Source organism: Odontesthes bonariensis, chromosome 22, assembly GCF_027942865.1.
Source record: "Odontesthes bonariensis isolate fOdoBon6 chromosome 22, fOdoBon6.hap1, whole genome shotgun sequence".
Classification (NCBI taxonomy): Eukaryota; Metazoa; Chordata; class Actinopteri; order Atheriniformes; family Atherinopsidae; genus Odontesthes; species Odontesthes bonariensis.
The window spans coordinates 25,218,611-25,237,189 of NC_134527.1; the positions used below are offsets into that span (position 1 = coordinate 25,218,611).

The 18,579-nt window shown below is 41.4% G+C and overlaps 1 protein-coding gene across 1 annotated transcript; it reads left to right on the top strand.

Annotated features, from left to right (window-relative positions):
• Positions 1-12,794: 12,794 nt before the first annotated feature.
• Positions 12,795-17,493, top strand: stc1l (stanniocalcin 1, like). Its single transcript, XM_075455603.1, has 5 exons — positions 12,795-12,958; positions 13,759-13,901; positions 13,990-14,097; positions 15,783-15,886; positions 16,730-17,493. Exons 1-5 carry the CDS (start codon positions 12,844-12,846, stop codon positions 17,028-17,030), a joined length of 771 nt encoding a protein of 256 aa, XP_075311718.1. The 5' UTR covers positions 12,795-12,843; the 3' UTR covers positions 17,031-17,493.
• Positions 17,494-18,579: the final 1,086 nt, after the last annotated feature.

The window sequence follows — 18,579 nt, forward strand, 5'->3', positions numbered from 1 at the left end:
CCAAACAAGTAAGTTTGTTTCTAATTAATGTTAAATGGGCAGAGCGCAAAGACACGTGATTGGTCCAGAAAAACAAACTTCATTATCAAACACAACCTAACATGGAAGAAACGGTGGCAGACTGAATATTTTTCCCTAATAGATGAGAAAATTAAATATAAAATCTTAACAATAAAGATAAAACTGTGATTTGATTTGAAGACATTTAATAGGATAAAAAATTAAACAATCAGAAAGCTCTTTGAGGAATTTATGGGAAAAAATTATCATTATAGAATAAGATCATTTAATATTTCAATTTATAGATTCAAAATAAAACATAACTATGCTATATACATTAAAAAATGTAATGATGATCATGAGAATACAATCAAAGTACAGTACTTTAATAAAAAAAATCAGGGATGTGTGGACAGAAAAATTCAATAATTCCAAAAGTTTTGTTTCATTATGTTTTATATATTCATTTATTATCAATAGTTATAAATTAATTTTGGGAATTATTAAACTGAATTAAAAATATGTAAATAAATCGTATAATGTAGATTATTATTTAAATATGTCTAGAAAAGAATAATTTAATTCAGATTTTTAAATTAAAAATCCTTTGGTCCTCAGCCGGAAAAGGGTGGAATGCCCTCTCCGGGTCGGGAATGAGATCCTTCCCCAAGTGGAGGAGTTTAAGTATCTCGGGGTCTTGTTCACGAGTGAGGGACGAATGGAGCAGGAGATTGACAGACGAATCGGTGCGGCATCTGCAGTGATGCGGGCTCTGCACCGGCCCGTCGTGGTGAAGAAGGAGCTGAGCCAGAAGGCGAAGCTCTCGATTTACTGGTCAATCTATGTTTCTACCCTCACCTATGGTCACGAGCTGTGGGTAGTGACCGAAAGAACGAGATCGCGAATACAAGCGGCCGAAATGAGTTTCCTCCGCAGGGTGTCTGGGTTCTCCCTTAGAGATAGGGTGAGAAGCTCAGTCATCGGGGAGGGGCTCAGAGTAGAACCGCTGCTCCTCCGCATCGAGAGTAGTCAGATGAGGTGACTCGGGCATCTGGTTAGGATGCCTCCAGGACGCCTCCCTGGTGAGGTGTTCCGGGCCCGTCCCACTGGGAGGAGGCCCCGGGGAAGACCCAGGACACGTTGGAGAGACTATGTTTCTCGGCTGGCCTGGGAACGCCTCGGGGTCCCCCCAGAAGAGCTGGAGGAAGTGGCCGGGGACAGGGACGTCTGGGTCTCTTTGCTAAAGCTGCTGCCCCCGCGACCCGATCCCCGGAGAAGCGGAAGATAATGGATGGATGGATGGATGGATTTTTAAATAAGTTGCACTTTAAATAGATTTAATTATTAATAATAATTTCATCCTATTTTACAAAAAGTTTCATATCACAGGACTTCTTTTCATATAAGTTATAAAAAGCAAAACAAGAACTATTATCAGAAAAACACATTTATTAAATCCATAGTGATGAGAGAAGAAAAAAACACCACAAAGAAGCTAATATGGAGAGCGGGGAGGCCAAAGTGTTCATAGTCTGCATTAAGGGTGCAACGGATCAAAAAACTCACGGTTCGGATCGTTCCTCGGATCAGAGTCACGGATCGGATCAATTTTCGGATCAGTGTAAAAAAAAAATAAAAAAAAAAATAGACAAGACAAATAAACATGTTTTGTCTTTTTGTTTATTAACACTTTTAAATTATTAAATTGAAATATATAAAATCAACTTAAAGTGCACAATTAACATCTTCTTTTCAACATAATCAAAGAAAAACAACTTAAAGTGCAACATAAAAAGGCATATCTCCTTCCTTTAAACATGGACCAATGACCATTAATCCACAACGTTTTTCTTCTCCTGCTCATAAAGATCTGGCACTATCTTTTCGCTGAAGTGGGTGTGCGACGGGATGCCATAACGTGGCTCGAGCACGTTCAGCATGTGTTTAAAGCCCTTGTTTTGCACAACTGAATATGGCCTCATGTCTGCACCTATAAACAAACCGATAGCATTTGTGATCGCTTTAGCACGGTCGGATTGTGAAGGAAGGGGCTGCGTAAATGCCGCGGTGATGAGCGGTTTTTGAGCCGCTTTCGGTTTCACTCCTGTCAGTGAAACACCGGGGTGATGTCGCTGTAAATGCGTGGCCATGCTCAGTGTGTTTCTACTGTTGTGTGGCTTTCTTGTGCCACAGTGCCTACACACTGTCACGGTTTTATCCACCAACCTCTTTCCTTCTTCATTAAATTTGACTGGGAAGCCAAAATGCTCCCAAAGAGGGGATTTAAATGATGTGGGGCGTTGAAGCTCTTCTGTTCCTCCGCTCGCCATGACCATGCTGTGTTGCAGGTTAGGGGTTTTCTTTATGTTAGCTATCACTATGTCAGCTACGTGTTATGTCTGTGTGGTGTAACCTAGGCGACAGCTTTGTGTGGCAGCGCGAGTATACGAAACAGACAGAGGCAGCAGTTATTGTTACAGTAGTCACCGAAGTCTAGCCTACTTTTAATTTCCATGCCCACTGTTCTACATGTTTTACGCTGAGGACAATAAATCACAAAGGAGCCATAGGACTTTTTGCTTATTGTTGCAGACTTTTACCCAGAGCGTGGAAAGTAGCTCTGTCCCTGGAACTAGCAGGAATGGTAACAGCTGTGTGAGGACTGAACATAGATAGATAGATAGATAGATAGATACTTTATTAATCCAGAGGGAAATTTAAGGATTCAGTAGCTTGAACAGACACAGAATGCATGCGCACAATTTTTTTTTTTCATAAATCAATCCGCGGATCATGTGTGTGCCGAACTGAAATAATGGGTGTAAAAAATTCTTCAAAATAATTCCTTCGTTAATAATTGGTCACACAGAACTTTATTGTATTAACCCATAAAAACCCAGACCCATTTCTACTTAAATTAAAATTAAGGGGGTTATAACAGACTAAATAGACCACATAGAACCCATTTCAGAATTTTTTTCCAAAATACCACCCCCCACTGTCAGAGATCTGTATTGTGACATATATGTCACATTGGGAGTTAAGAACCTGGATAATTTCTCCATCAAGGAAAATTATGGGGGATGTAAGGATGTGTGACACCTGTGTCACGGTGGGTGACACAGGTGCGGCTTATCTGCAGATTTTCACATCTTCATTGTAAACAAATTAATAACATAGCTAATTACACTGGTCGGACTTCAGCTGTTTCAGACTGATACCTCCGGTTCAGGCTGGTCCTCATCCTCAACACGTCTCTTTTTCAATCGCGGAAAATATTTTTCAATACTCATCTGGATTGAAGCAGCAAACATTCAGTGTAAGAGTTTAAAAAAACTACTTTATTTGATTCACAGCTGATAGTGTTTTGACCTCGACAAACCCAACTACATTTTTTTTTTTTTTTTAACGGCAAACTTGCGACTAGTTAACTTTATAAAGAAGGCGTAATCGCTTGTTTGCTATGGGACGGGTCGGGACAGGACAACATTGTATTAAAAATATAAAATATTTTTATAGGACTTTTTAATGTGTGATTTTATAAAGGTGCGCGTGATACCAACCTTTCGTGAATTTCGCCAGCAGTCTTCTTTCGGTTGAGCCAGAGCTATAGAGCTAATCTAAGCTAGTAAGCTTCCACGCTTCCAGGGAAGCACGGAGGGGAGGGGCTGTGTGTGTGAGTAGGCTATGCGAGAGAGACGCGAGGGACAGAGAGACGGAGGTAGAGCAGGGAAAGGAAATGCAGCTTAACAAATATGAGTATTTTTTAAATAGCGTTAAAAAAAAAATAATGATAACGAAACGCAATATGTGGCGGCCGATGTTTAATCTGTGGCGCACCGCCACGAATTAGTCTATGTGTGGGAAACACTGCAATTTCCTCCTCATCCGTTTCTCCACCACAGCACCGAGAGGGTCTAGCCTTCTGCCTACAACAGAACCAGCCTTTTTCACCAGTTTGTCCAGGCGCCTACAGTTTTTGTCTGTAGTGCAACTCCCCCAGCAAACAACAGCATAGAACAGTGCACTCTCAATGATAGTGTGATAAAACATGCACATCATATCACTGCAGACATTGAAGGACCTGAGCCGTCTCAGGAGGACGAGACGGCTCTGGCCCCTCCTGTACACTGCGTCTATAGCCCCTTTCACACTACCGAATAACCCGCGTTTAATTCGCTAATTTTGCGTGTCCGCTGTTGCGTTCACACTGCCGACCCGGGCTGCCGCGTCAACTCGACTCTCCTTTCGACCCGCGTCGGACCCTAGTCTTTTTGCCGAGCCGAGTTTGATGTGAACGCAATCGACGCGGGTCGGACGTTGGCGTGGCGTGACGTGAGGAGTTTAAAATACAGAATGGACAGCTGATTCAGAACAACAGCGACAGGTGAGGACAAGTTTTACTCTGTTTTAGTCTACATCAAGTTGGAGACATTTTTTAATATGGCCAACTGGGGAGACAAGGAGGTCCGCGAGCTCCTCAGCCTCCGAGCAGAGGACGTATTTTCCGCCACATTTCGGGGACGGTGAAAGATGGACCTCTGCTGGAAAGGCTGGTGAGAAAGATGGGAGAGCGCGGTTTCCCACGCACCGTAAAGTAACATCTCCATGAACTGCATATACAATTGCATAAACAATATCTCAAGGTGTCCCGCCATCGTTTGTTTGAAAAATTTGATGCAGACAGGTGTATTTAACCCTACCTCCGACGCATGGCTTGTGCCTACGTCATTGTACACGCCCAGCATTTTATGTGTTTCGTGTGACGCTCTGCCACTAGGCAACGCCCCCTGAACTTGGCTTCAGGCGACACGGGTCACCCTGACACGCCAAGCGTTCACATTGCTGCGGGTCGAAGGTGCAATTTGGAACCGCTAAGGTAGCGGGTCGCAGTGTGAAAGGGGCTATAGTTGGCAGACCACTCCAGTATTTTATCCAGCACCACCCCCAGGTATTTGCAGGTCTGAACAGTCTCTATCTCCCCTCTATCAATGCAGACTGACTGGTATGAGGTTTTAGATCTCCTGAAGTCCACCACCAGCTCTTTGGTCTTGGTGGTGTTCAGGAGCAAACAGTTCTTTTTGGTCCAGTCAGTAAAGGCCTCCACAAGGTCCCAGTACTCCTTCTCCTGTCCACCGCACACACATGCCACAACAGCCGTATCATCAGAATACTTCTGTATGTGACAGGACTCCGAGTTGTACCTGAAGTCCGATGTGTACAGGGTGAAAAGAAAAGGAGCCAAAACAGTATCCTGCGGAGCACCAGTACTGCATTCCAGTATTCCAGAAACACATTTCCCCATCCTGACATACTGTGGTCTGGCAGACAAATAGCCTATAATCCATGATGTCAGGGAGGGGGGCCACACCCATACCCAGCAGCTTGTCTTTCAGTATGGGAGGCTGTATGGTGTTGAAGGCACTGGAGAAGTCAAAGAACATGATCCTCACATATGAACCAGGCACATCCAGATAAGCATATGCCCGATGCAACATGTACAGAATCGCATCTTCCACTCCTATGTGTTTCTGGTTGGCAAACTGGATGGGATCAAGAGCCTCAGCAACCTGCAATCTCAGCGACGAACAAGGAGTCTATCCAAGGTCTTTATGATATGAGATGTCAAAGCCTGTAGTCATGCAGCTCTATCGGTTGCCCTAAACAAGAAGTTTTCCACAGCACCAAGACTTTTTCCATCTGAATATATTACATATATTGAAGAGCCTCTGAAGAGGGACTGCTAGTTGACCAGCACAGTCCCTCAGAAGCCTTGGACAGACTCCATCTGGGCCTGAAGCCCTCCTTGACTTAAGTCTCCTGAGCTCAGCTCCAACCTCCTCTATAGTTAGACACAGAGGTTGTAGCGGAGGGATGGCGACAGGAGTGATGTTGCTATCAACCATAGAGATGGGGGTGGGGGTGCAGCTAGACAGAGGAGGGCTAGTGGTGGGAATTGCTGCAGAGGTGGAGGTGCAGCTGGACCGAGGAGGCCAGGCGGTGGGAGCAGCCACAGATGTGGAAATGCAGCTGTGCTCAGGATGCCTGGAGATAGAAGCTGCCGCAGAGGTGGATGTGCAGCTGGGCTTAGGAGGCCTGGTGGTGAAATCTGCTGCAGAGGTGGAGGTACAGCTGGACAGAAGAAGACTGTTGGTGACAGTTGCTGCAGAGGTGGAGGTGCAGTCAGGCAGAGGAGGATGCTTGGCGATGCAGGTTGCCATTGAGGTGAAAGTACAGCAGGGCAGTGGAAGCAGTATAGAAGAAGCAGCTGTGGTGGTGGGGGTGGAGGGAGCAGCAGCAGAGGTAGAAAAAGCCACACTGTCAAACCTGTTGTAATAATGGTTGAAACTATGGGCTCTGTCCACATCACCTTCAACAGACTGAGAGTTCTTCAGTCTGTATACAGTGGTGGTCCTAATGCCACTCCACACCTCTTGGTGTTATTGTTCTCTAGCTGTCTCTCTACCTTTTTCTTGTACTCCACCTTAGCTCGACGTAATGTCTTTTTAAGCTCCTGTTGTACACTCCTCTGCCTTTCTCCAGCCGCATTCTGGAACGCCCTCTTTTTCTGGTTCAGGAGGTCTATGATATAACTGGTGAGCCATGGTTTATTATTTGGATAGCACCTTACAGTCCTCACTGGAATTACAGTGTCCCTACAGAAGTTAATGTAGTCAGTGATGGTGCTGACCTGGTCCTGTCCATGTCAATGTCCATTTCATCTTCCTCCAGTTGTACAGCCCAGTCTGTGACATCAAAGCAGTCTCTCAATGCATCACTCGCCTCTGGTGACCACTTCCTGAAAGATCTGGTAGTAACAGGAAGTCTTTGTACACAAGGTCTGTATGTGGGTTGTCGATAGACCATGCTGTGATCAGATCTACCCAGTGGTGGAAGAGTCACTGCCTCCTTTACGTTAGCATAGAACAGATCTAATGTCCATGTGTCTTTCTCCATGTGTTGGACAGTCCACATACTGTACAAAGCCAGTCAGGCAGGAGTATAGAGAGACGTGGTTGAAATCCCCTGTGATTGCAATGAATGCATCAGGATGCTGGGTCTGTATCCTAGCACCGGCGTCATGGATGACGTCACTTGCGTTGTAGGTGCCGCCCTCAGTGGAAGGTAAACAACTATGACGACTGTGTATGGGAACTCTCTGGGCGCATAGAACGCACGGAAACCAACTGACAGCAGTTCGATGTCTGGACAACAAACCCTCTCCTTAACGGTCACATTGCGGGGGTTTACCCATCTCTGATTAAAGAACAGTATAACACCCCCGCCTTTCCACTTACCGCCGCTGGTACTCAGGTCACGATCCGCTCGTACGGCTGTGAAGCCGGGAATGTCCACACATGAGTCTGGTGTGCTGTCGTTTAGCCAGGACTCAGACAGACAGATCAAACTGCTCTCCTTATACAGCCGTTGGTTCCGCAAAACCGCCTCAAGCTCATCACACTTGTTTGACAGTGAGTAAAGGCTCTAAGCATGGTTGCCGCGTCTGCTCGCGCGAGCGGTGTTGATGACGTCACGAGTTCGTGCCCGCCATAGGACCCTATATAGTGGCGCAAGTCGTTGCGCGAGTAGTTGCAATTTTCTCCGTCACAGAGGTGGCGCTGCTACGTGAAGTTTACCGCTAATCTACAACCACGAAAGTGGAGAAGAAAACAATGCCGCTGTCAAGAGCAAGAATACTGTAATTAATGATACTGCTGCAGTTTTCAGATCATTTAAATTTTTTAATTCAGTCAATAGAGGTAAAGGTCTGAAGCCCCCGGCATCAACAGAGTCTCTGCCCTCTTCTTTGCCTTCACGTATCTGTCCCGTAGCTTCTTCCACACATTCTTACAGAACTCTCCCTCTTTCCCCAAAGTTCTGCCCGTCTCTGTGCACCAGTTTTGGGAGTTTACGTGCTCCCTGTGCTGTTTCACTGCAGTTTCGTACAGCTGCCTGTACAAACGCACCTCCTCACTGAGCTTGGTCTCACATCGGTCCATCCGGTTCGTTGTGCTCGGTGCCGCCAAGTTACAAAAATCGACTGGTGCACGACAACGCGCTGCGCCGTCTTTTCAAGGAAAGCGCCAGGCCTGAAACGTCATTTTGACGTCACAGTGCGACACCGCCGTGACAGACGCGGCAACCATGCTACCGCCTTTAACGTTTCCCATAATCACAGAGGGCAGAAAAGGTTTGTACCTCCACCTCCTGTTGTGCCTCTTTGCCTTTAGTTTCGCTCCAGCTCTGCATCCACATTACAGCTTTTTAAGCTTGGTCGGAATTGGATGTTTAATTCCGCGTCCAATCCTTGACAGTGCCAACAGTTCTTCTCTTGTGTACACTGCTCTAGTAGTAGTGCACATTGTCAAAAAATTCAAATAAAACAAAAAAAGCAGATCAATAAAAACTAAAGACGACATATAATCATTTAAACAACAAGAAAAATTGAGAGCTACACAGACTTGCTGCCGATAAGGCCGGCGCTTAGCAACCAAACTACAAACCAAAACACTGAACCAGAACAAATACTAAGAAACCAAAACACAGAGACACTCAGAGCATGACAGGAAGGAAGTTTAGTACCAAAGAGAGGGAATTTCTTCATATAAACAAAGAAAGTTGGGGATAAACTGTGAGGATACAGTCAGCCTTTATATTCTGATTAGGACAGATCAAACGATGACCTCCATCGACTTTTCTTTGACCTCAATAGAAAACATCATTGGGTTAAAGTAAGGTGGCAGGAAAAGATGACTCTGAGCTTTGATGTGGCTCTGCAGGTCTTAAACTACAAATGTTTAACAAAAACAGCTTGACATACGTCATCTAATGCCCTTCTATCACAAATGTTACGTCATATGTTACAGATGATTTATTATATTACTTTAATATCAAAGTTCGTAACTATAAAAAGTGACCAAAATTTTTTAAAAGTACATATATTTTCATCTCATGATGCTCAAACTCATTCTCCTGTCTTCATATTTATCCCATGAATCACATTTAGCTTCACTATGAAAGTTGTGACTTCACAGAATTGTGAGACAAAATTACCTCCTGTCTCATAAAGGATGGTCCAATGCTGAAGGAAGCTCCTTTTCTGAGTGTTTAGAGAATTCAAACAGCACTTATCATAGCTGCTGCTCAGAAACGTCTGCGTCATTTCACTCACTTAGGACGGTCAGGATTATTGACTTTTTGGTTTCCTGTCTGGTTACAGAGGCCTTTCCTCACAGGTAACTCAGTTTGGCAGCCAATAAGAAATCTTCTCCCCCATATGCACCTTTCCCTCAGGTCGACACTCAGTTTTCTTAACCTCATGGCTGGTTTTTACTCTGACAATCACCATTAGCTTTGAGACTTTCCATACAGAGGTGTGTGCCTTCTTTCTTCTTAAGTCCAGTGAATTGATCTAAAAACAGTTTTAAGTCAAGCTTTGGCCACAACTGAAGGATGTCAGAGACTAAGGCTCTAAATATCCACTGCTCAATATCCAGCAGAAAAGCCATATATGGAAAACTAAAAGGGTCTGAAACATCAGTATTTTTCCACATGGCTCTAGTTGGTGGAGTGAGAGTGCTGGAAGGGGTTGAATGAAAGCGTGATTGGTGGGAGATGTTTATCAGTGCCTGTTGACCTCCAGGCTTATGAAGGTTCACCGCTTCCTGTGGTCAGCCAGGCCGCGATGGAAATGCAGCCGCCTCCGGTAACGACTCCCACAATTTACTGATAAGTGACTCACAGATAAGACACACTGAGTTTTCCACAGCTCCCACACAAAAACAAGAGACTGCAGGCCAAAGCGAATCACGATGAAAAAACTAAAAGCAACACAAAATTAGATGTAAAACTACCAAGTTAAAGAGACACATAATGATCCAACGAGAAGCAAAGCATCGTCACCTGTAAATAAATGCAGTAAATATGATGCAGTACAAAAGTCTTGATTGTTGACTGCTTTTTGTTCCGCTCTCTGTCAAAATGATCCCACACTGCTTCAATAATGTTGAGGTCCGCGCTCTGGGGAGGATTCAGCCCTCCATAAGACCTGTTGCCACTGATTTTCAGTCCACTTCTTGTGTCATTTGGCATAGCTCAGCCTTTTCTCTCTGTTTCCCTTTCTTATGGATGGCTTCTTGACAGCCACCCTTCCATGGAGACCATTTCTGATGAGGCTGGGGCCAACAGCAGATGGATCAACTGAAGGTCCAGATGCATCTCTCAGGTCCTGTGTCAGGTCTTTGCTGGATTTTTTTCCTCTTTATTAAGGACATCACTTTCAGATACTGTTCGTTTGTTGTAGATAGTTTATTAGGCCTGACACTTCTTCTTTTGTCCTCCACTTGTCAAGTTTCCTCAAATGTTTTAAGGACACACTGCACACCACGCTGAGATATACCAAGTTTTCAGCTAATAGCTCTTTGGGAATCACCTTGTTGCTGCAAAAAAATACTATTTTCCATCTGTCAAACTGTGTTATCTTTGGTGTTTTTCAGAGATGCAACTAAAGAAATGGGAACAAATTATGTCTTTGTGACAGGCTGCTAGTAACAAAGTGCCTACAGATCCAATTTAAAATGGCTTCTTTTCTAAGTTGTCTGTTATGTGTAGACACAACACTGGTTCATCCCTTGAGTTAGGAGCCTTTTTTTCTACTTGATTGATGATTCATAGGTCAGAGTTAAGTGGCTTAACAAAGAAAAAACACATTCCTCTGAAAATGGTCAAGGTACAAGGACTGGACTGAAAATGAGTGAGGAAGCAGAAAATGTCCAAAGAAAAACTTTGAAAGACCTGGAGAACTATTGATGGGGGCCACCTTAAAAGATTACAGGAAAGTCAGAAAGAACTTGGGGCTGGATCAGGACTGTAAAATCCATGATTGCTATAATGATGATTGCATGATTACTATAAATTATTTTGGATAATTTCCATCTAATAACATTTGGCATATTAATTTCATTCAGCAGATGCTTTAATCTGAAGCAGCTACAAGTGAAGAGCACAACGTGTGAAATAAGGGATTCAGTATTTTGTTTTGGAGAAGTTCTGGATCAAACGAGCAACCTGAAGGACGACAGCTCTGACTAACATTCATTAGTCTTTTTAGGCCTTTTTTTATGGATGTATTAACACCACAAACATTTGCTGGTGAAATATCAATTTAGATCTTATCTTTTCACTGAATCTCATTCTTTTCTCCTAATAAATGTCAGTTTTTTAACAGGACTGTATGTGAATGTGTCAGACTAGTTGAATGAATGATTTTTCATTTTCATTTTAATTAGAAAAGAAATAACTATTTAAGAGAGTTATTTGTGTTTGTTATTTGTCTAGGGACAGATGTTTAGCTTCAGAAATGCAGCACTCGGTCACATCTGTCCTGTTTGATAAATGTAAGAACTTGATATACTATCAGTAAGAACTGATATGATATACAGATGTGTCTCAGGTTTGGGGTTAAATTGTGGAATATCTGGAGTCAAAAAAGTTTAGTTCAGTTTCTTTCTTGATTTAAAAAAACAAAACAAAAACATTAATTAATTAAAATCTAGAATAATTAAGGATTGTAAAGTAAACAGACTGAGGATTTTCAGGTGGAATATCGTGTGTCAAATTTGGTCTGTTTGTCTTGCATATTATTTGGTTGGTGTTATGAATAAATAAAAAATAGCTTTATTGGCTTCAGCCTGGTTATTTTTTTGGTCATTTACTAAAGTGATTGCTCTTTGTTAAGATGTAAATAAACCAATATAAATTGGTGCATTCAAAAAATAAAATGGAGGCCCAACTTAATTAAATCAACCCTCTCAGCATCCTAAAATATAATAAGTTCAAAGAAAAAAAAATTATTTTCATGTTAATTTAATTATTTTGGATAGTTTTTTTTTTTTTTTTTTTTTTTTTTTTTTACAGCTGGAATTGATATCTTATAAACATTTTTAATTGAGATGAATTAAAGGCATGATCTGGAGTAAAATGCACTTTAGATCAATTAGATCAGAATGAATTTTATCAAGCTAGTAGGCCTACCTGCTCTCAATCAGAGCCTCTTCCGTCAACAGGAGGCTATCTCACGCGAGACATCACGTCACGTGACATTTCAAAATTCCAACCTGTTAGTAAGTTAGGCTTTGTTGTTGCATACAACTTCATTTCACTTTCGAAAGAAATACTGGACTATGTTTGTAAAAAAAAAAACGGCAAAGAAATTGTGACTTTCCAGAGCGAGTTACTCCACACTCGGTAATCAACTACGGACTCACGTGACGTGAGTCCGTATCGGAAAACAAATGCTCATAAACATGTTTATAATGCGACTTTTTTTCTTTATTTCCTCAATAACAAACGAAATTAGTGATAACTGTGTCCAGTTTGCATTATAATCCAACAATATTGAAACCCTGGTAGCTGTAATCTCACTGTGTTATCTGAATGATCTTTAAACGCAAATTAAAGTTGTTCATCAGCGCAGGTCTAAATAAGCTTTTCACGCCTGATTGGGTCAAAAGCAGGAGGAAACAGTCTGAAAACGTGTCATCAGGCTTCGGAACTGTTTACATTGTGAATCTGTGAGCAGCAAACAGTGGAAAAGTCTAAAATTCCCTGCTGCTCGGAAATTCCACTGGTCGTCTGATGTGTGTGAAAATATCCAATTATCTCAGTGGGGTAATTACACCTGAGAATAAACCATTAACTGACCCCCGCGCGCTCTGATTGGCCCGTTAACGACGGGGTTCGTATAAATATCAGCCGAGGACGGTGTAGTAGCAGAACCAACAGGAAGACTGAAAGTCCTGATAAAAACCAAGCTTTCCTTCCTCATCTTCACAATCGGACACGATGCTGCGCGGCTCTGCTCTGCTCCTCCTCCTCGTCCTGTGCTCCGCCTCTGGCTTCGAGCTGCTGCCAGAGGAGGCAGCTCCCCGCCGGGCACGATTCTCTGCCAACACCCCGTGTAAGTCCCGATTCTGATAAACCAGCAGCCTCTGATTATTTCTGTCCTGTGTTGAGCAACCAAGAGAATTATACCTCCTCTAAATTCTTGAGGAGGAATAATTCGAATTTAAAGAATTTTACATTTTAGAAATGTTTTTGATGATTAAGTTGATTTTTTTTTTTTGTTAACTTGATAGTTTTGTTTAATTAATTAATGTTGAGTTTTTAAATTCTGTTTAATTAGCCTACCCATCATATTGCAGTTAAAAAATATCTTATATTCCATTCAACACAACAATATAAGTCAAAGTATGATATTCAACTTTGTAAAAGTACTCCAAATTAAAGGGAGTACAAACCCCAAGCCTAACCCTGCATTTAAATCTCACTCAAAAAAATAATATAGTACATCTGGTTTATGGTGTATCATTGTTACTAGTTTTTCTATGAACTCGTACAAAAACTGCTGATCTAGTGAGGGCCATCTTTAAATCTTTAAACCTGAAAGAGATGATCCTATTTTATACCTTAACTTCACATATTTGTAATGCACATATTTTCATGAAGTAACTAAGTGTAGCATGAAAAGATGAACTCAAGTTCAGTACTTATAGGAATATGTTTTGTTTTCATCAGCTTCGATGATTCGTGGACTGGTTCGTGGTTATTTAAATCACATGAGTATTTGAACAGCTTCATTCCTCTGCACAGTGGACATTTTAAGATTCCGTGTGAGCATGAAGCTCAAAATGGAGTGTTTAAAGTGCATTATAATGCATTTTATGTGTACATGTTCTCGTTTGAATATGTTTTTCGCAGCTGATGTGGCCAAATGTTTGAATGGCGCTGTGACTGTCGGCTGTGGATTCTTTTCCTGCCTCGAAAACTCAACCTGCGACACCGATGGGATGCACGAGATCTGTGAACTGTTCCTTCACTCAGCTGCCAGCTTCAACACAGAGGTGAATCCCTCCACCTTCTGTCCATCTGTGTTCACCTGTACTTCCTCCCTCTACCCTCTAACCTCTAACCTTTGTGTTTGTACTTCAGGGTAAAACTTTTGTGAAGAAGAGTCTCCACTGCATCTCTCAGGCAATCTCAAACAAAGTCTTCCAGACTATCCGCCGCTGCAACATTTTCCAAAGGATGATTGCTGAGGTTTGTAAGTTTGTTCACATGGACATAATGGGTCCTGATTCTGAGGATTGGTTCTTATCACTTGTATCAGGGAGAAATCTGGTCCAGCACGTCCCTGTATTAAACGTGTCCTTGAATCCACAGATCAGTTCAAACCAGTGGCGGCTGGTGAAAAATATTCTTGGTGGGGCTGATGTGACAATACATTTCCCTGCCTAGTCCAGTATAACAATTCAAATCAACAGTCAGTAGACAACTACAATTTAACAGTAATGATTTAATCTCCTTCTCAAAATCACCACTTTCACAGATAAAGTAAATTAACAATTTTCAATTGTATGATAGGCCCTACTAGATAAATAAGGATCTCATCGAATTCGGTGGAAGCTGCACCTCGCTCGTGAAGTTCGCCATCATCCATCACAAGCTGTTAACTATGGTTAAAGTGTGTAAGGATAATATATGTTAGCTTTAGCATTAGTTGGTTAGCTTCAACCACATTTGATAGCTTTATGCAAAGTCTGTTGGCCTAAAGACCAGTTCATTGGCTTTAGTCTAATTCCGTTAGATTTAGCCATAGGCTGTTACCTTTGGCTAAAGTATGTTGGCATGCTATAATGGTCTGAGATTAGTTGGCTTCAATATTTTACCTTTAGTCTCATTTTGATTGCCTAAGCCTCAGGATTTTAGCTTAGGCTAAATAATGTTACCATTATATAATTTTATGACCTGAAACTTCTAACCTTAAGCCTAAATTTTATTTAGCTCCAGCCACTAATTTGTGAAACTGAGCCTCAGTTCATTAGTTTTAGCTGTAGGCTCTTAGATTTGGCGAATGTATGTTAGCACGATAGCTCTGTTTTGTTTGAAAGTTTTGGCTTAGGCCTCAACATGTCAGCTTTAGCCTCAGTTCATTAGCTTTATGTTCATTAACTTAGCTTAAGGCTCATTCTGTTAGCTGTGGTTAAATTATGTTTGCATGGTAATGGTCAAGCCTATAAATGGGTTGATGGGCTGAACATTGTTCTCTGTATGCTCTCTGTTGGAGCCTTTCGAGCACACATCTAGATGTTATAGCATTTTGCTGCCACATGGAGGAAGTCTGAGTTGTGGGCTGCTCTTTGTTGTGCTAATGCTGTTGTTGGTCCTTTAACTTTGCTTCACCGTGGAAAAGAAAGAGGTAATAGTGGCAAAAGATCTGCTTTGATCTGTCTTAAATAATGAAGATTGTTAATGCAGCTATGATCGTTATTTTACCTGTGCTTATTTACTTTTCATGGGTTTTGGCATCTTGTCCTCTTTGCAGTGAAATTAGTAGTTGTCAGCCCTATCGGCTCAAGCTGACTCGAACAAACTTTCAACCAATCAGTATTCGATTAATGCATTGTATCATCAGCAGAGCCTGTGTGTTGATAGCTTTTTGTTGGACTGGATGTCTTTCTGTCTGTGTTAAAATTATATCTGTCTGTGGAGGCTGATATTGATGCAAACGGGTGCTACTGTGAGAAGTTCATAAACATGTTTTAGCTTAAGTCTGGTAGCTTAAGGCTAAATCTCTTAGCTTAAGCCTCAGCCTTTTAGCTTGATATGATCTGAGACCTGTCATATTTAGCTAAAGTTTTATATCACAATATCAGCTTTATCCTCAGTCTGTTGTGATCATATAAACTCACTCAATGAAGGAAACACTCCTGTTTTTATTAAAGGTGCAAGAGGAGTGTTACACTAGTCTGGACATCTGCACCGTGGTTCGTACCAACCCTGATGCTATTGGTGAGGTGGTGCAGGTGCCAACTCACTTCCCCAACAGGTGAGACATCCAATTAAAATACAACAATTGATTGCTGCTAGCAGCTCTGAGGTCGTACTTCAGCGGTAATGGTACTAACATGAACATGCTATTGTTTAGCATCTTATTAAACATTTAAAATATTTTGTTTTCAGATAAAATTTAATGTCAAAATGGGGTTATAAGTGAGGCTTAGTATGGTTGAATTAATAACTTTTTTTTTAAAAGAAAAATCCTTTAAATCATGTTTAATAGAAAATACCTTAACTTCCACCTTTAAATTTGCAGCTTTGCTTTTCAATCATTTTATTAATTCAGAGGCTTGGACAAAGCAAACATTGCAACAATTCTCCTTGAGCTCAACAATAAATTAAATAATTGATAAAATGATTATCAGATTAAGTTATCATGGTTTTTAGTCTGCAATACAACAGCTGGACAACACATCCATCAGTTACAAATGTAAAAAATTTTTTTTTTTCACCATTAGAAGTTTTTTGCAATACATTAAATAAGATGTGCTTTGAAAACGTTGATGTACCACAAAACAAGAAAAAAACTTTGAAGAGAAACTCAGGCTTGATGTTCTGTATGTCATTTTAATTTTTGGCCAGTCGAGGTCACTGTTCAGCGTCTCTGAGCACCTCACAGTAAACATATAAACAGGAAGTTCATCTGTTTCATCTTCTTTAATAGACTTTCTGCTGTATTTTTCTGCAATTTTTTTACTCAATGCAGCAGAACCATAAATGTTTTCTTTTTAATTCCATGCATGTAACACCAAGTAGATTTAAAACTTTTTTGTTGGTGTGTGTCACAAAGTACTTTTTGTTCCTGACTTTGCCTCCTCTGCTCAAACTGCAGGTACTACAGCACCCTGCTGCAGACCCTACAGGCCTGTGATGAGGAGACGGTGGCGGCAGTGAGGACTAGCATCATTGCCCGGCTGGGCCCCGACATGGAGACCTTCCTCCAGGTCATCCAGAACAAACCCTGCATCCCCAGCTCGGGCTCCCCCGCCTACAACAACCCATCCAACTGGAGGAACATGCCGGTGTTCAACATCCAGCCCAGCTTCAGAGGCCGAGACCCCACCCACCTGTTCGCCAGAAAGAGATCTGTGGACGACCAGGAGAGGGAGGACGGGGTTAATACCAATGAGTAGATGATACACCTTGAAATAAACACATGAGCAATGATGAATGTTGAATCAACATGTGCACACTGTAACACCTGCAGCAGCAGAGAGCTTTAGATTGTGATTTGGGGTGATAATTATGAATAAACTCTCTGTCCATCACTGACTACCTGATGTGAAGCTAATCTGAACATCCTGTTCCACACATTTTAAAAGCACCATATTTCTCTAATTACGATTGATATTTATTTTCTTAAATTAATTTATGAGGCCGTCATGCTGGTGTATTTAAATTAGCAGGAGGGGGAAAATAGGCTGAGGAGTTTAAGAGATGCTCTAATGCTGGTCGTGGAGCTATTTTTTTTTTTTACTCCTTCTTGCTGATCTGGGATCACTTTAAAAGCTGTTTGTTATGTTTAAACATGTTGAGATGGAACCAAAATCTATATGCTAAATTTACTTGTTTTATTTAAAAAAAATAAATGATATATGACTGATGAATCAGGCTGCTTTATTTCATCTGAAGATATCTCATGACTGAATCAGAATAATTATGTGTTTGTGATGTTTGTGACTGCAGCTTTAAGCAGTTTCTGATGATACTGAAGGCAGTTTTTTTTGGAAAATATCCCCTGATATTCTATCATTAGAAGTCTAAAAACTGCAAAGATGTATTCAAACACAAATATCTCAATTACTATAGTGAAACACATCTGTTGCCTTCTATACTTTCCAGTTGTACACTTCTTTACACTTCCCTACATGTTTCTCACATTCTCAGATAATACTCTACATTATAAAACCATGTTTATATTAAAACATGTTAAATGAGACAACAGCTTTTAACATTTTCAGCATTATTAGTATTTTTGTTCTGTTGCTGATGAAAGAATTGAGCTCTCATTGCACCACCAACATCTGCCACCAGGAGGTGGGCATACATATCAAATATCCTCCTGTCAGTTTATGTAGTCTCCATTAAGAAAATATGTTCATTATTTAACAGAGCTTCTGATCTTGCAGGAAAAAAATTTTTTTTGAATTCTCTCCTGAAGTCATAAAACTCTCAGCAGCAGGTTTGAGTTTACCGAGTCATGGAAACATTTTTAGAGCAGAAGAAATGAGGATTGAAAGCCTGTCAGGCTCTGTTGACCCTCGGCTTTCTCCTTAAACTCCTATCAGAACAGTCCCTGGGTTGCAGTTTGTGTGATTTCCCTCATAAGACACAAACATGATGGATCAATGTGCTGCTGAAGACTGTCCCCATCACATACATTTGTCACATTTGTTAAAACTTCAGCGGCTGCTAAATTAAACTGTATGTTTGAGTATTTCTGTATTCAGTCAGGAGTGATGGACAAAGGATGAGTGCAGCTCCTTCAAGGACTTTTTGGCAAACTGTAATCTGTTCAATCTTTTTTTGTGGCTATCTAGTGGTTAGCATCGTTGCAGTGTAGCCTCTGTATTTCTGTTCATGAAGTCCTCTGTGGATAGTAGTCTCTGACAAAGACACACCTGCCTCCTGAAGACTGATCTGTTGGATGGGCCTTTGAGGAATTTTCTTTTTCACAGTGAG

What these genes read in the sequence shown, in the direction of transcription:
- stc1l (XM_075455603.1), top strand. Translation starts at nt 12,844, where the DNA reads ATGCTGCGCGGCTCTGCTCTGCTCCTCCTCCTCGTCCTGTGCTCCGCC. An exon ending in ATTCTCTGCCAACACCCCGT is followed by an intron (nt 12,959 to 13,758) that starts GTAAGTCCCGAT and finishes TGTTTTTCGCAG; the next exon opens with CTGATGTGGCCAAATGTTTG. An exon ending in CCAACTCACTTCCCCAACAG is followed by an intron (nt 15,887 to 16,729) that starts GTGAGACATCCA and finishes CTCAAACTGCAG; the next exon opens with GTACTACAGCACCCTGCTGC.